Below are 13,368 nucleotides of genomic sequence, written 5' to 3'. Positions count from 1 at the left end.
AGTTAACAATTTTAAGATTGGTTTGCAGCAATTCTCCATGTTGTATGATCTTCGGCCGGTCTGTTAATCTCTAAAATTTAGTGTCATCTCCAATCGGAAGACTTACTCTGAAATCTTTTACAAGAGTATGAGTATATAACATTTATTATTGCTGATATTTTGGATATTTGAAGGATTTTTAATACTGTGATTTCACGTTCTTATAACGTTCATCGATTGTTGATTTATCCAGTTTTGAAAGAAGAAAAATTATTTAGAAAATTATTTAGTTTTTAAATTAGTTCATTACTGATAGACATCAGTTTACTAATAAACTTATGCTATTTCATGATATAATTATAAACTCCATATAAATGTATAAAATAAAAGTGAGTAAATGCATAAAGTAAATGCGAGTAAATGCATAAAGTTATTTGTAATTCGAGCTATTTTCCGCTATGTGCCACTGCAGTCGAGATTGCAATGCAACGGGGAAAGGGTTGTTAGTAGTAATAGTAGTAGTAATAGTAGATGCAATGTGCCGTTGAATTAATGGAGATAACTACGTTAGGGAGGGTCGCGTGGCATCGGAGTAAATGTGAGAGAGAAAGAGAAGAGAGAAAAGAGAGAGAGAGAGAGAGAGAGAGAGAAAGGGATACTAAGAGAGAAAAAGATAGAAGCTCGAATAATGCAATTATTCGGCTCTTTGCATCGTATCGATGGAAGCCTCGACGTAAAGTGTCTGAGCTGGTACTACTAGGGATGATAAATTATGTCATTGATTACTTCACTGATCAAATTTTTATATATAATTCTTCTTTTTTTTTTCTTTTTATATAATATATTATATACTATGTATAGTTTATATAGAGTTCATATAGTCACATAAAAAAATATGTTAAAATGTAATATTCATGATTTTTTCTTATTTCCAATATATTAATCTTGTTTATCTTAAATGATGTCATTTGATATTTTCTATATTCGTCATTTTTGTTTTACTAAATTATTGTTAATTTTGTCCATTTATTGACTTTGAATTTCTCCAATTTTTTTTTTTTTTTTTTTTTTTTTTATATATGTATGTACATAGTAACAGTAATATTTGTAGTGTATTATTACAATCATAATTTTTTTTTTTTTTTTTTAATAAAATTTATATGTATATGTATATATAAAAATGCTAATAATATTATTATGTATATTTAAAAAATGTGTTAATAATAAACGACGATAAAAAGAGGAAAAATCGTATTTTTAATTTTAACGAAGCACTTCTCTTCTTCCAACATGACCATCTGAAATGAGTAATAAGGGAAAGTGGAGCAAAAGTTTCTACAGTCTCCCTCTCTCTTTCTTTCTCTCTTACGTCATTCATCCTCTTGAAATTTATCTCGTACGATTACCTTTGGATCTCCATGTTGGCCAGACACCAGAACATCTTTGCAAATTTGATGCTTTAATACTCCTTCAATTATCATTATATTAGAATATATAATTATTTTAAGATTTTATCTGAATTATTATACTATTATTAAAATCTCAATTGTGTATGTGTGTGTGTGTGTAAATCTCTCAAAATAACTATTATTATATATTTAAATATTTCAAGAGAGAAAGAGGGAGAGAGAGAGGGAGAGATTACAATTTCTATTATAATTAGGAAATATCAATTTTATATTACAATTTTATAATAATTATTAATATATATTTAAATATTTTAAGCACGAACTATTTTCAACGACATCGAATATCAGAGTGAATTTTCAACAACGTGAACGTCAGAACAACCGAAATCAACGAAAAAGAACGTTTTCAACGATTTGAAAACATGTTTATAACGTGCTATTCAACTATCAATCGACTAATGAACCAATGAACTGAACAAATGATGATGAAAACCAATGAACGATGTGACTAGATTATTCCTAGGTCAGCATTTCAGTTGGAAAATTATTTTCGCTTTCGATAAAGTGATATTTATAGGAAAAGCAGACCGATCTTATAATCGAGAACATGATATTTGATACGAAAAGCGTTTTTTATATTTGTTTTTTTTTTTTTTTTTTTGGATAATCTATTCTGTAGAATAAAGAAGAAATTGTAATTATACCGATTTAGAATAAATATTTTTAATATATTATTAGTATTTTGATATTATAATTCATAATATGTTTATTGTTATTATATATTGTTATTATATATACCTATTCTGTGGAACATTATTTAATGATATATAAAATTATTAATAGGAGAAAAAATCTTAGATTTGGTCTTTTAATATAAAGTATCATTGTTTCAATTTAAATAAATTAGATAGAATACGCTTGATATTTTTAAGATAAAAGCTTGTTTATTGAATAGATAATTTATCGTGTAATAATAATGTACCGACGTTTATTATTTATAATCTTATATAATTATTATATATTATTAATATAGTTACAATCTATGTAAAATTACATACTATATAACGTTTTTAACATAATCAAACTATTGTAACATAATGAAGGAAACGATAAAGAATTTTCTGTTATACTTTAACATGTCTACGTGAATTTTGTTACCTCTTCATACATCCTATTACCTTAATACCATAGACAATTTCCGAGAATAATTTTCCGTAAGGTTGAATTTGTACAATTGAATTATGTAAGAGAAAAACAAAAATAAGAAGGTGGCACATGATCTTATATTATATTCTCCTAATACCAAGTTCGATATACAGAAGAAAATCGTTTTTAATACAAAGATCGATTCGCGGGATAAATTTTTGCTTTGTGCATAATTTCAAAAATTAGAACAGGAAAATATAACTTACTAGGAGGTGGAACGAGAAATTATGCCACTTCTGCACACATCATAAACTCTTAATACAAAGTTCGATTTACGAACAAAATTTTCGCTTTGTCCATAATTTGAAATTCTTCACAGGAGAATATAAGGTATCAGCAGTTGATATGATTTTATGTGCCACCTCTTCATTTAACATGATCCTGTTACAAAATTCACAATTTGCAGGAAAAGCTTTTACTTTGTTCATAATTAGAAATTTGAATAAGGAATATAACTTATCAGGAGATAGGACGAAAAATCATGCTAACTCTTCAAACATTATATCATCCTGATACAAATTTTTGATTTAGGAGAAATTTTCGTTTTGTCCATAACTGGAAATTCTTGACTTTAAAATTTAAGATATCAGAAAGTGACATGATCTCGTGTGCTACTTCTTCATTTTTTTGAAAATTTGTGAAAAAGATTTGTGAAGAATTTAGCTTTGTCCATAATTTGAAAATTAGAACAGGAGAACATAACTTTTTAGCAGGTGGGATGAAAAATTGTGCCACCTCTTTACGCATTATGTAATTCGGATATAAAGATTTATTTACGGGCAAAGATTTTGCTTTGTCCATAATTGAAAATTCTTAATATGAGAATATAAGGTGTCAGGAGATTTTGTGTGCCAACTCTTACCGCGTTATATGATCCTGATACAAGACACGCTTTGGTGGCAAAATTTTCTCGTCGTCCATAATTCAAAGTTTCGAATTCAGGAATATAAGATATCGTAAAGGGAGTCGATATTGAAGGTATGATTTAAAGGAAAAAGTGTATTGGATTGATTTGTAAAAATTCAAATTTTTATTCTATAAATTTTCGATTTTACAATAAAATTATATTTGTACAGTCTTATAAATAATTTACATAGGTAGGTAAATGTAATAACAACATTGTACATAGTTATAATTAAAACTATTAATGTTGATGTAATACATTTCTTGAGACGTTCCTATGGTGTTTTAGCTTGTCCATAAAAACTGCTGACTGTCAGCAATTGAATTGTAGAATTGTGCTATATTCCTCACTTATGATTGGTGATTTCTGTAGAATAGAAATATTATTTAAATATTAATTTTAATGTAATAAGTGACATCATAAACGCGTTAGTCAAACACTAATAGTATTCAGAAATAGAATGTATAGAGCAAGTGATTTTTGAAACTAGTTATTAAACAAATGTATCTTCGTCCTACGCTCTTGAATTTGTCTCATTGTTACTTTCAATTCTACGTAGAGAAAGTTCTACAATATCGATTAAAAAACCGAGTGACCTGGATTTTTTCTTGAAAAAATATTTCTGCAATTTTTGTTTTTGATTCGTTGATTAATGATCAATAATTTTTTTTTATAAAGTATTTTTTTGTCCAATTATCGAAAGTGCTTGAAAAATCGTAGCAAGCGTTACGCTGAACACCCGATATATATATATATATATTGATAAAATGATTATATAATATTATATAATCATTTTATAATAGTTATTAGAAAAATATCTGAGTTACTTATAAATTTAAGGAATGGTAGAATGGTTATATGAATAAAAACAATATGTATATCCTATAAAGATAATGTTTAATAATAAAAATTAATCAATTTATTACATGGAGATTTGTAATATACATATATATATATATATATAATTACATAATTATATAATTATATAATTTTTAATATATATATATATATATATATATATATAACTTTTTTATACAAATCTCACATATTATCTATTTACTATATATTACATTTCATTCGTTTATTAACGTTTTATTTAATTAACTACAAATATCGATTGTTCGTCCATTCGAGATAAAGAAAGGAAAAATAGCAAAATAATAAATAGTTCGATAGATCGATCGCCTTTGACCTTGCAATATACTTTCCAAGCTATTTTTGTGTTTCTTTTCCTTAACGATAGGCTGCTTCCTTCCTTCCTTCGTGTATCGTCGCACTATATTTCTTTTTTTTTTTTTATTTTCTCTCTCACCAACGAACAGGAGGCACTTTACCGAACTGATCGATAATATACATAATACACATATAGGCGTATTGTACATATGTCTGTATATATACAGCGTGTTCATTTGAAAACTTTCAATATAAATATGTACCTTGTAAACGATACATTTTTGGAAAAAATATTAAATAGAAAAGTTTCTTCTTTTTTTCCCTCTTTCGGAATAAGAATATGCGAAAATAACTATAGGTTTTCATTTGAAATAAAAAAAGTTTATCTACCAATAATCTTAAAAACGTCTAACTAGTAACAAATAAATAGGATACTTTTATCCTCTTGTTGAAACCGTGAAACTTTTCTATTTAATATTTTTCTCCAAAATTTTTGTTTTCGATTGTTTTCGAGATATTTATATCGAAAGTTTCCAAATGAATATACCGTATACCGTTATCTCTCTTTAACCTACGTGAATGCATATACATGTACTCTTAAATATATATTTTTCATCTATAGAATTTATCTATGCAATTCTCTCCAAATTTCTTTGAAAATTTGTCGTTTAATTTTATCAACTTTTTTGTTTGTATTTAAATTTAAATTTAAATTTTAACATGAGTTCTATAAGAGATATTAAACAAATAATATTTTATAAATGGAGAATACGTAATAATAATTATATTTAAAAACAATTTCTCATTTCTATGTGATAATAATATATAAAGTTATGGAGATTTTTAATTTTCTTAACTCGGAGTATATACATATGTATATATATACATACATACATACATTCTTACATTCATACATACATACATACATACATACATACATACATACATTCATACAAGTATGGTTGAGACAGACTCACCATATATAAGCTGACCTTCCATCCCTTTTCTATCCCCGACCTACAAGGTCAAGATACGAGGGGTCTAAACTATAGTGATCACATCTATAAAGAGAAAGAGAGAAGGAGAAAGAAAATAAATTAACATAGCTCATCCTTCTCTTTCCCATATATATATTTATATATATATATAGACTTAAGTATATTGTTTATTTCCAATAACAATAATAATATATTATTAATTTACATATTATTAAATCAAATAGTATACTATTATTTATTTATATATATATAAATAATAATATATTATTATTATTTATTTATAAAAAATATATTTAAGTTCCAACAAAGATCGAACCACGAAAGATCAAACATCAAGGATCAAAAGTTATAATTGTCATTTATGAAGGGAACAAAGTATCGTAGTCTTTGTATTCGTCAATCTCATAAAACAAAAAATAACAAATAAAGAATAGATTTAAAAAAAAAATTTAAAAAAAAGTAGAAAAGAAATAATAATAATAATAAAAAGAAGAAGAGCCAACTACAACAACTACCATACATATACCAATTTCTCATCTAATCTTCTTCTCAGTCCACTTTTGCACGTTCCTCATTGGTCTCTTCAGAGACTTCGACGTGGAAAGAACGAGTTCCAGGAAGGATTCTATGGCCCTTACCAATCGTTACAGGCGTGAAATCTGCTTTACGGCTTCTCTGCAATGACGATGACGAAGAAGAAAAAGAAGAATAAGAGGAAAAAGAAAAAATTTACAAGAGAAATCGACCAACCCAACGCCTCCTTGTTGAACACTCCAAAAGGAGTGCCAAAGGATTGGATCTTGCTATACTTCTCTCTTTCTCTTTCTCTCTCTCTCTCTCTCTCTCTCTCTCTCTCTCTCTCTCTCTCTCTCTCTCTCTTCCACACACATATACACGTATAACTGCATCTCTCTCATCATTTATGTATACACACATAAATATTGGCATCATTCTTTCTCTCTCTTTCTTTCTGTCATATACATATATACTCATATGAATGCTAGTATCATTCTCTTTCTTTCTCTGACATGTTATATGCTTATGAATGATAGTATCGTTCTTTCTCTCTCTTACATGTTATACACATATGAATGTTAATATCATTCTTTCTCATTCTAACATATTATATACATATCAATGTTAGTATCATTCTTTCTCTCTTTTTAAATGTTTGTATGATTCACACACGTACGTGCATCCACACATAGACACAAACCAGACAGGCAGACTACAGACAGACAGACAGACAGACATACAAACGTTGACATCATTCTTTCTTTCTCTTTTTTACTGCTTCTTTTTTTCTTTTTTTCTTTTTCAGTCTCATACATACGACGGGGTTTCTCACATACTACTCACAAGAGAGAAGAGTCCAACCTCCTCCTTTCTCCTTTTCCTTTTTTTCTTCATCTCTTTTCGATCTTCCTCTTTGCCCTCTTAGTTCGAAGCTGAGGGAGTCTTGGGAGGTTGGAAGGGATTCCATTTTAGGCACTCCGGATCGATCTCCTTGTAGACGAGACCTCGTCTCTTCACCCTCTCCTTGTAGTCGTCTATCACGTCCTGAAATTATTTTTTTACTTTTCTACTACATCCATTTGTCTGTCTGTCTGTCTGTCTGTCTGTCTGTTTGTCTTTTTCTTTCTCTCTTTTTCTTTAACCCTTCTCCCTCATTTCTAATTAGTAACTTCAATTTGTTATTTCTTCGGTTTAAAAAATTATTCTTATTTATCAGACGATTTCAAATGACGAAATGTCATGATAAACGATAATTCGAAAATTTTATCGACAATATGGCAGATATTATTTAAAAATTTATTGCAACTTTTTTATCGGGACTTGTTAAAGAGTTTTAGAGACACCGTGGCTAGCTATCGTTTTAAATATATTTATTTTCATTTGTCAATATGGTTAATTAGTAGATTTCAGAGATTCCATATTATAATTATCGTTTTACACAATCTTTTATATTTCTCATCGCATAAATAATTAGTCGTCAAATTCTCGAGCGCGTTTGCTCGTGAAAAAAAAAGAAAAGAAAAAAACAATAAAATAAAATAGATAGAAAAATAGAAACCTACCTGTTTCTTCAATATAATATGCTTGCCTTTCCAATACTTCATCATTCCAAGAGCTTGCAAAGTACTTACAATATCATAAGAGTCAATCGCCATTTCTTTGCTAATGTCTGTGAAGCCAAAAAAATTACAATTGTTTCTACAATAATTTTTAATTCATAACTTTGAGAAAAACAAAACGAATAATTAATTAATCGTCCCACCTTTCACTGAAAGTTCCTTGCCACCAAAATTGCAAAGATATTGTAACAAAACATCCTTCCAATAACTTCGATAAGATATTAGACCCAAATCCGATAAAGGTTTCTCTGGCGAACCTATCTTCTTCTCAACCCTTGTTAATAGATAACCTAATCGAAAAAATACGTTTCATAAGTTGTTTTCCTTTCTTCTTTTTTCTCTTTTTTTTTTTTTTACGAATTATTCTGTGCTATAGTAATTTATTGCTATTCAATTTATAATTTTTGTTAACATTTATTATGAAAATAATGTCTCTTATTTTATTTTATATATAGTTATAATTTGTGTGTGTACGTACATACATACATATATATATATATTATATATATTATATATATATTATATTATATATATTATATACATTACACACAAATTTAGTTTTTGACGATATAACTATTTGTAAATTTATATATAAGTGTAGAGTTATGACATATGTACGTCAAATAAAAATTATAGAATATAGCTACGATTTATTAATTAAAAAAATAAAAATATAAATGAGGAAGTTAGTGTAGTTGAACGTAGGCGCCTCGTCTCGCACAAAACTTGTGCTCTTTCATTTTAAAGAACAGTGTTGTATATAGAAAAGGCTTGTCTCGAGCCAATGAAGCCAACAATAGAAGCTGTTCCGTAAAATCAGGATTCCATAGACACACGCACACAGTTATTCTAGTATAGCAAGTTCTCTGAATGGAAAAGCAAGCATCGCGTGGGATGCATCGCGAAAGAGGGATAATACACCTTCATAAATAATGCTTGACGATCACAGGAAATAGAAAGGCAGTTGAGTTCGTTTTCAACATTATAGGAGTGTCGACGAATACTGACTAGCTGACTCTGATGATACGACTGTTCCGCACATGACATTTTACAGACCCCCTATTGCACTTGACCATCATCTACGTCACACATTTTCTAATCGTTTTAAAAATGAGGAAACGTAATTTTTTGAATAATTTTCAATATTTCACGGATCTATTCTTTTATCTATCTTTTCTTCTAATCGGTTCTCCTTTTATTTTTAAACATTTTTCCGTGTAATTTTTATAATATTAAATATAAATTTATAACATCAGTAATTTATTTTCATATATAAATTAATGAATATAGATTTTGCAAATAAATTTATAAGAATTTATGTATTTATATATTACTGTATATTTATATACCTAGTATATTTTTAATAATATTGCGTACACAGCTCTGACATAAAAACATGGAATTTGCTACGACAAAACTTTAATGAAAATAACAGATTTAATTAATTAAGCGTTATTGACAGTTTTGAAGAGGTCACGTGCAAAAGAAAAAAATAATAAAAAAGAGAAAATAAAAGAGAGAAAAATTTGACCTATAAAAAAATTCCAAGAGACTTGAACTTTCCCGATTGTGCATGTATACTATAGAAGTTAAGGGTTAAGTGCATTGATGCGAATGCATATCTACGATTCGTCTGCACTCGACTGCACTTTCCAACGAAATGCATCTCGACTTCTTCGTGTCTTCTTGTTTTTCTCTTTCGAATATTAAGATAATGTAATGTACCATCGGTTAAGTGCACCATGCTAAATTCTATATATATATATATATATATGCATTTGCATATACGCCATCTTTTTTTTACAGTTTCCATTTTTACATCCATATATACATATATTTATAATAACACTAATTAGTATTATTAAACAAACTGAAAGATAAGTAAAAAATTTATTAGATCTAAAAAAAGATGATTAAGAAAAAAAAAAAAACATGAAGAAGAATCTATAATTAATCAATGATATCGATACAAAAGATCAATCATATTTGGACTATTCCATATTGGAATTGGAAGTAGTCTTTGGATGCTTATAGTGATCGGCACGCGTAGTGTCAGTGACCGGCGAAGGATGAAATAGCAGAGAGGCCTCAGGATTGCGTCCGCATCCGTCCGCATCCGTTCGTTGAGAGTCCGTTTTAGACTCTAGACAAGAAATACCAAGAATACCGGGTCGAGGCTTCGTTCAAGATGGCGACAACATTATCTTCGGAAAACTGATTATAATTTCCTCATTTTTTGTCGTTGCTTTTTTTTCTGATTTTTTGTCTTTTTTCAAAATTGATTTTTCATACTCGTGATTAATAATTTCTCGATCATAGAACGAGGAGATTTTAGAAGAATAATTTATTTCATAAAAAGTATTATGAAGAAGAATAAGAAGAGAAGAAAGATTCGTTTGCAGCAACGTGGCTGCTGAAGCAAGAAAAGCATGATGAGGTATACTCTTTCTTCTTCGGTTGAACGTTCGTTCCGCATCGCTTGCTTCGAGTATCCGAGTAGATAGAAGAGGTGAAAGAGAAAGAGAGATATGTGCTTATATTATCAAAATATATTCATTAATTGCTTTAATTTGCGATTTTAATGAAGTCCTAATTTTGATTAGAAATGTTCACTCTATTATTGTCAAAATTTTGTTATAATTTTTTTTTTTCACTTCCAACTATTATTAGAAATATATTTTTAATTTCTATATTTTATATTTTATAATTTTGTTTTAATGATTACTAACAAAATTATATCATCATAAACATTTTTGTTTATTCCGTTTTTAATTAATCGATTATTGCAGATATATGAAATTATATTTAATTTATATTCACAAGACATTTTTATAGAAATATATATATATATAGAGAGAGAGGTTATTCATTTGTTAATTAATTTTTATTTATATTAAATTTGTTATGAAAGTTTTTTTTAACCGGCAAACATTCGATATGTACTGGGTTGCATTACGTGTAACCAAGAGAACTACGGTGGTTATTTCCTCTCATCGAGATTCACAACGGTATCAGTTGGCCTTTCAAGTTCGATCTTGACACGGCCGGCCCATTTTCCGAATTAGTCTGACAAGTGAAATGAGTTTTCTTTTTTTCTTTTTAGTTTTTCCATTCGTTTTACATAATATCATTATAAATGATTAATTTAACTCATTAGCCTAAAAATGATAAATTGGTAAATTTCCATTTAGTTTCTGTCTTCTCCAAATTCAATCGTTATCGATATGATAACGACACGTGTTTTTTTTTTTTTTTTATATTATTTATAAGTAATTACGTAATTATATGTCTAATTGATTAGATAAACAATTAAAAAATATCAAAGTTCTCCAGCTGCTAATAATTGCAATCCGAATTTCTACCTAATACAATATATCAAACAGCCTACTTTAATCTAAACAAAAATTTATAATCAACGTGATACCCAAGTTAGCTGATTATTATCTTATCGGACAATGATAATCCTATTTTATTACAATTTCAGCCATATCTTAATCTCGTCGGTATCTTAATCCTATAATGGATTAACACAGTCCACCATAATGCTAATATTATTATTTAATTTTTCTACATTCGATCAAGATACCTAAATCGTGATACCTCAAACATGATTAAAACGTATTGCGAGTACCTAACCGAATAGAAACTATTTAGCTCTAAATAAAGAAACCAGCTATCATTTACAGATGAACTAGATTTTAAACAAGTTTTGAACGATAAGAAAAAAAGTGAGATCAAGTTCGATAGTTCAGGAACTTAGGGGTATATATCCTGGATCGAAATCTTAAACCTTTTCGAACTACTGTCTTTCATCGAAGCGAACGATACTCGAGTACTCCATAAGAAGGATCGACTTCCAAGAGAAAGAAGAGGAGAAGGAGGAAGAGGAGGAAGAACACTCGTTTATCGAGAAGAGGAGATCATCATTCGACGCAGTTCATATTACGCTTCCTCCTAATCGTAGCTTCGATCCGAAAGATCGTATTGCATCTGCCTGATTTTTTGTAGATATTCGTTAAAAAAATAAATAAATAAAAACAAAAAGTGTATATACATATATACAGTGGATAAGGGAAACACAGGAACCCCAGCGATGAAGAAGGAACAAGCAAAAGAGAAAGATAGAAAAAAAAGAGAGAGAGAAAGAGAGAGAGAGAAAGAGCAGGACCGGTCCTATTCCGGGATGTCCTGGAGACTGGGAGGTTCAACGACCATACTGAGTACCTCCTCTTCCTCCTGCGTCTTCCTGGTCCGTGCAGACTCCCACAAGCTCAAAAGAGAGAAGAGAGAAGAGAGAAGAGACGAGAGGAGAGAGAGAGAGAGAGAGAGAGAGAGAGAAAGAGAGAGGACAATCCTCCCTCCAAACAGCATCACCATCAGAACCACCTTGTTTCTGGCTTCTCTCCCTCTGATTCCCATTCCAACGATTACTTCGGGAGGGTTGAACGCATTCATTACGCGTCCGTTTAGTTTGCAGACTTTTGGAATCGTTGGATAGTAGGAAGAGAATGAATGATGGAGGTAGAAAATCGAAGTAGTAGTAGTAGTAGTAGTAGTAGTAGTAGTAGTAGAAGTAGAAGAAGAAGAAGAAGAAGAAGAAGAAGACTCCTCCTTCTCTTAGTCCTACATGGGAAGAAGGAAAAGAGGGCGTTGGTGGTGGGCCTGGCAACCCTACCTACGGTAACCAACCCTAGGAGAGGGACTAGTGGTGCGAGGTCACGGGAGGTCATACGATTGCGATCCCTACGCAAGTACCAAAGAGAGAAAGAGAGAGAGAGAGAGAAAGGTAGAGTCTGGCTGGGTTGCGTCGAAAGGGTAGGTGGGAAGGGAAACGAGACGGACACTTTGCGTGTCTGGGTTCTCTATCTCTCTCACTCTAGTAAACGCGTAGTACACCCTCAGTGGTCGCCCTTCTGTGTTTGACTGCGCGTTCGTGCGAATCCGCAAGGCCTGTGCTGATGCTGTATGGTGGGGGTAGGTAGTCGATCGATGCGGCGAGACGCCGGGCGTCGCACTTTCCGCCGCTGCTGCTGCTGCTGCTGCTGCTGCTGCTGCTGCTGCTCCTGCTACCACTCCAGTATACACCACCACCACCACCACACTGCTACTACTACTACTACTACTACTACTACTACTACTACTACTACTACTACTACTACTACTACTACTACTACTACTGCTGCTGCTGCTACTGCTGCTACTACTACTACTACTACTACTACTACTACTACTACTACTACTACTACACTACTACTACTACTACTACTACTACTACTACTACTACTACTACTACTACCACATCTCGATATACCATTTTCAATACATCTACGTTGTCGTCGACGTTGCCCAGACTTTGCTACGATTTCACCCGGTTCCTACGCCACTCTACTTCTCTCTCCATCTCTCGTTCTCTCTATACACTAATACCAATATTACTTCTGTATCTCGATTATACACCACTTCTAATCATCAATGTGTTGTCGTCGCTGTAGCCCAGACTATGCTACGATTTTACCAGGTTCCCTTCCTCCTCTCTCTCTCTCTCTCTCTCTCTCTCTCTCTCT

At 30.5% G+C, this 13,368-nt stretch overlaps 1 protein-coding gene across 8 annotated transcripts in view; it reads right to left on the bottom strand.

The window, feature by feature from the left end:
* Positions 1-3,601: 3,601 nt before the first annotated feature.
* LOC122636830 (histone acetyltransferase KAT7) overlaps positions 3,602-13,368 on the bottom strand; it is a 27,167-nt gene continuing 17,400 nt past the window's right edge. For 2 of the 8 annotated variants that reach the window (XM_043828451.1, XM_043828453.1), the window contains exons 11-13: positions 7,948-8,094; positions 7,748-7,854; positions 6,659-7,229 (exon numbers count right to left, since the gene is read on the bottom strand). In XM_043828451.1, the coding sequence (XP_043684386.1) occupies positions 7,107-7,229; positions 7,748-7,854; positions 7,948-8,094 (377 nt within the window). In that variant the 3' untranslated portion in view covers positions 6,659-7,106. Of the gene's footprint in view, positions 3,865-5,648; positions 5,733-6,138; positions 6,345-6,658; positions 7,230-7,747; positions 7,855-7,947; positions 8,095-9,747; positions 10,287-13,368 lie in introns of those variants that run through there. The other 6 variants (XR_006329078.1, XR_006329079.1, XR_006329076.1 and 3 more) reach the window with 6 other exon arrangements.

Source organism: Vespula pensylvanica, chromosome 23 (genome assembly GCF_014466175.1).
Source record: "Vespula pensylvanica isolate Volc-1 chromosome 23, ASM1446617v1, whole genome shotgun sequence".
Taxonomy (NCBI): domain Eukaryota; kingdom Metazoa; phylum Arthropoda; class Insecta; order Hymenoptera; family Vespidae; genus Vespula; species Vespula pensylvanica.
The sequence above is the reverse complement of the archived record's forward strand: the minus strand, read 5'-3'. Positions and strand labels throughout refer to the sequence as shown.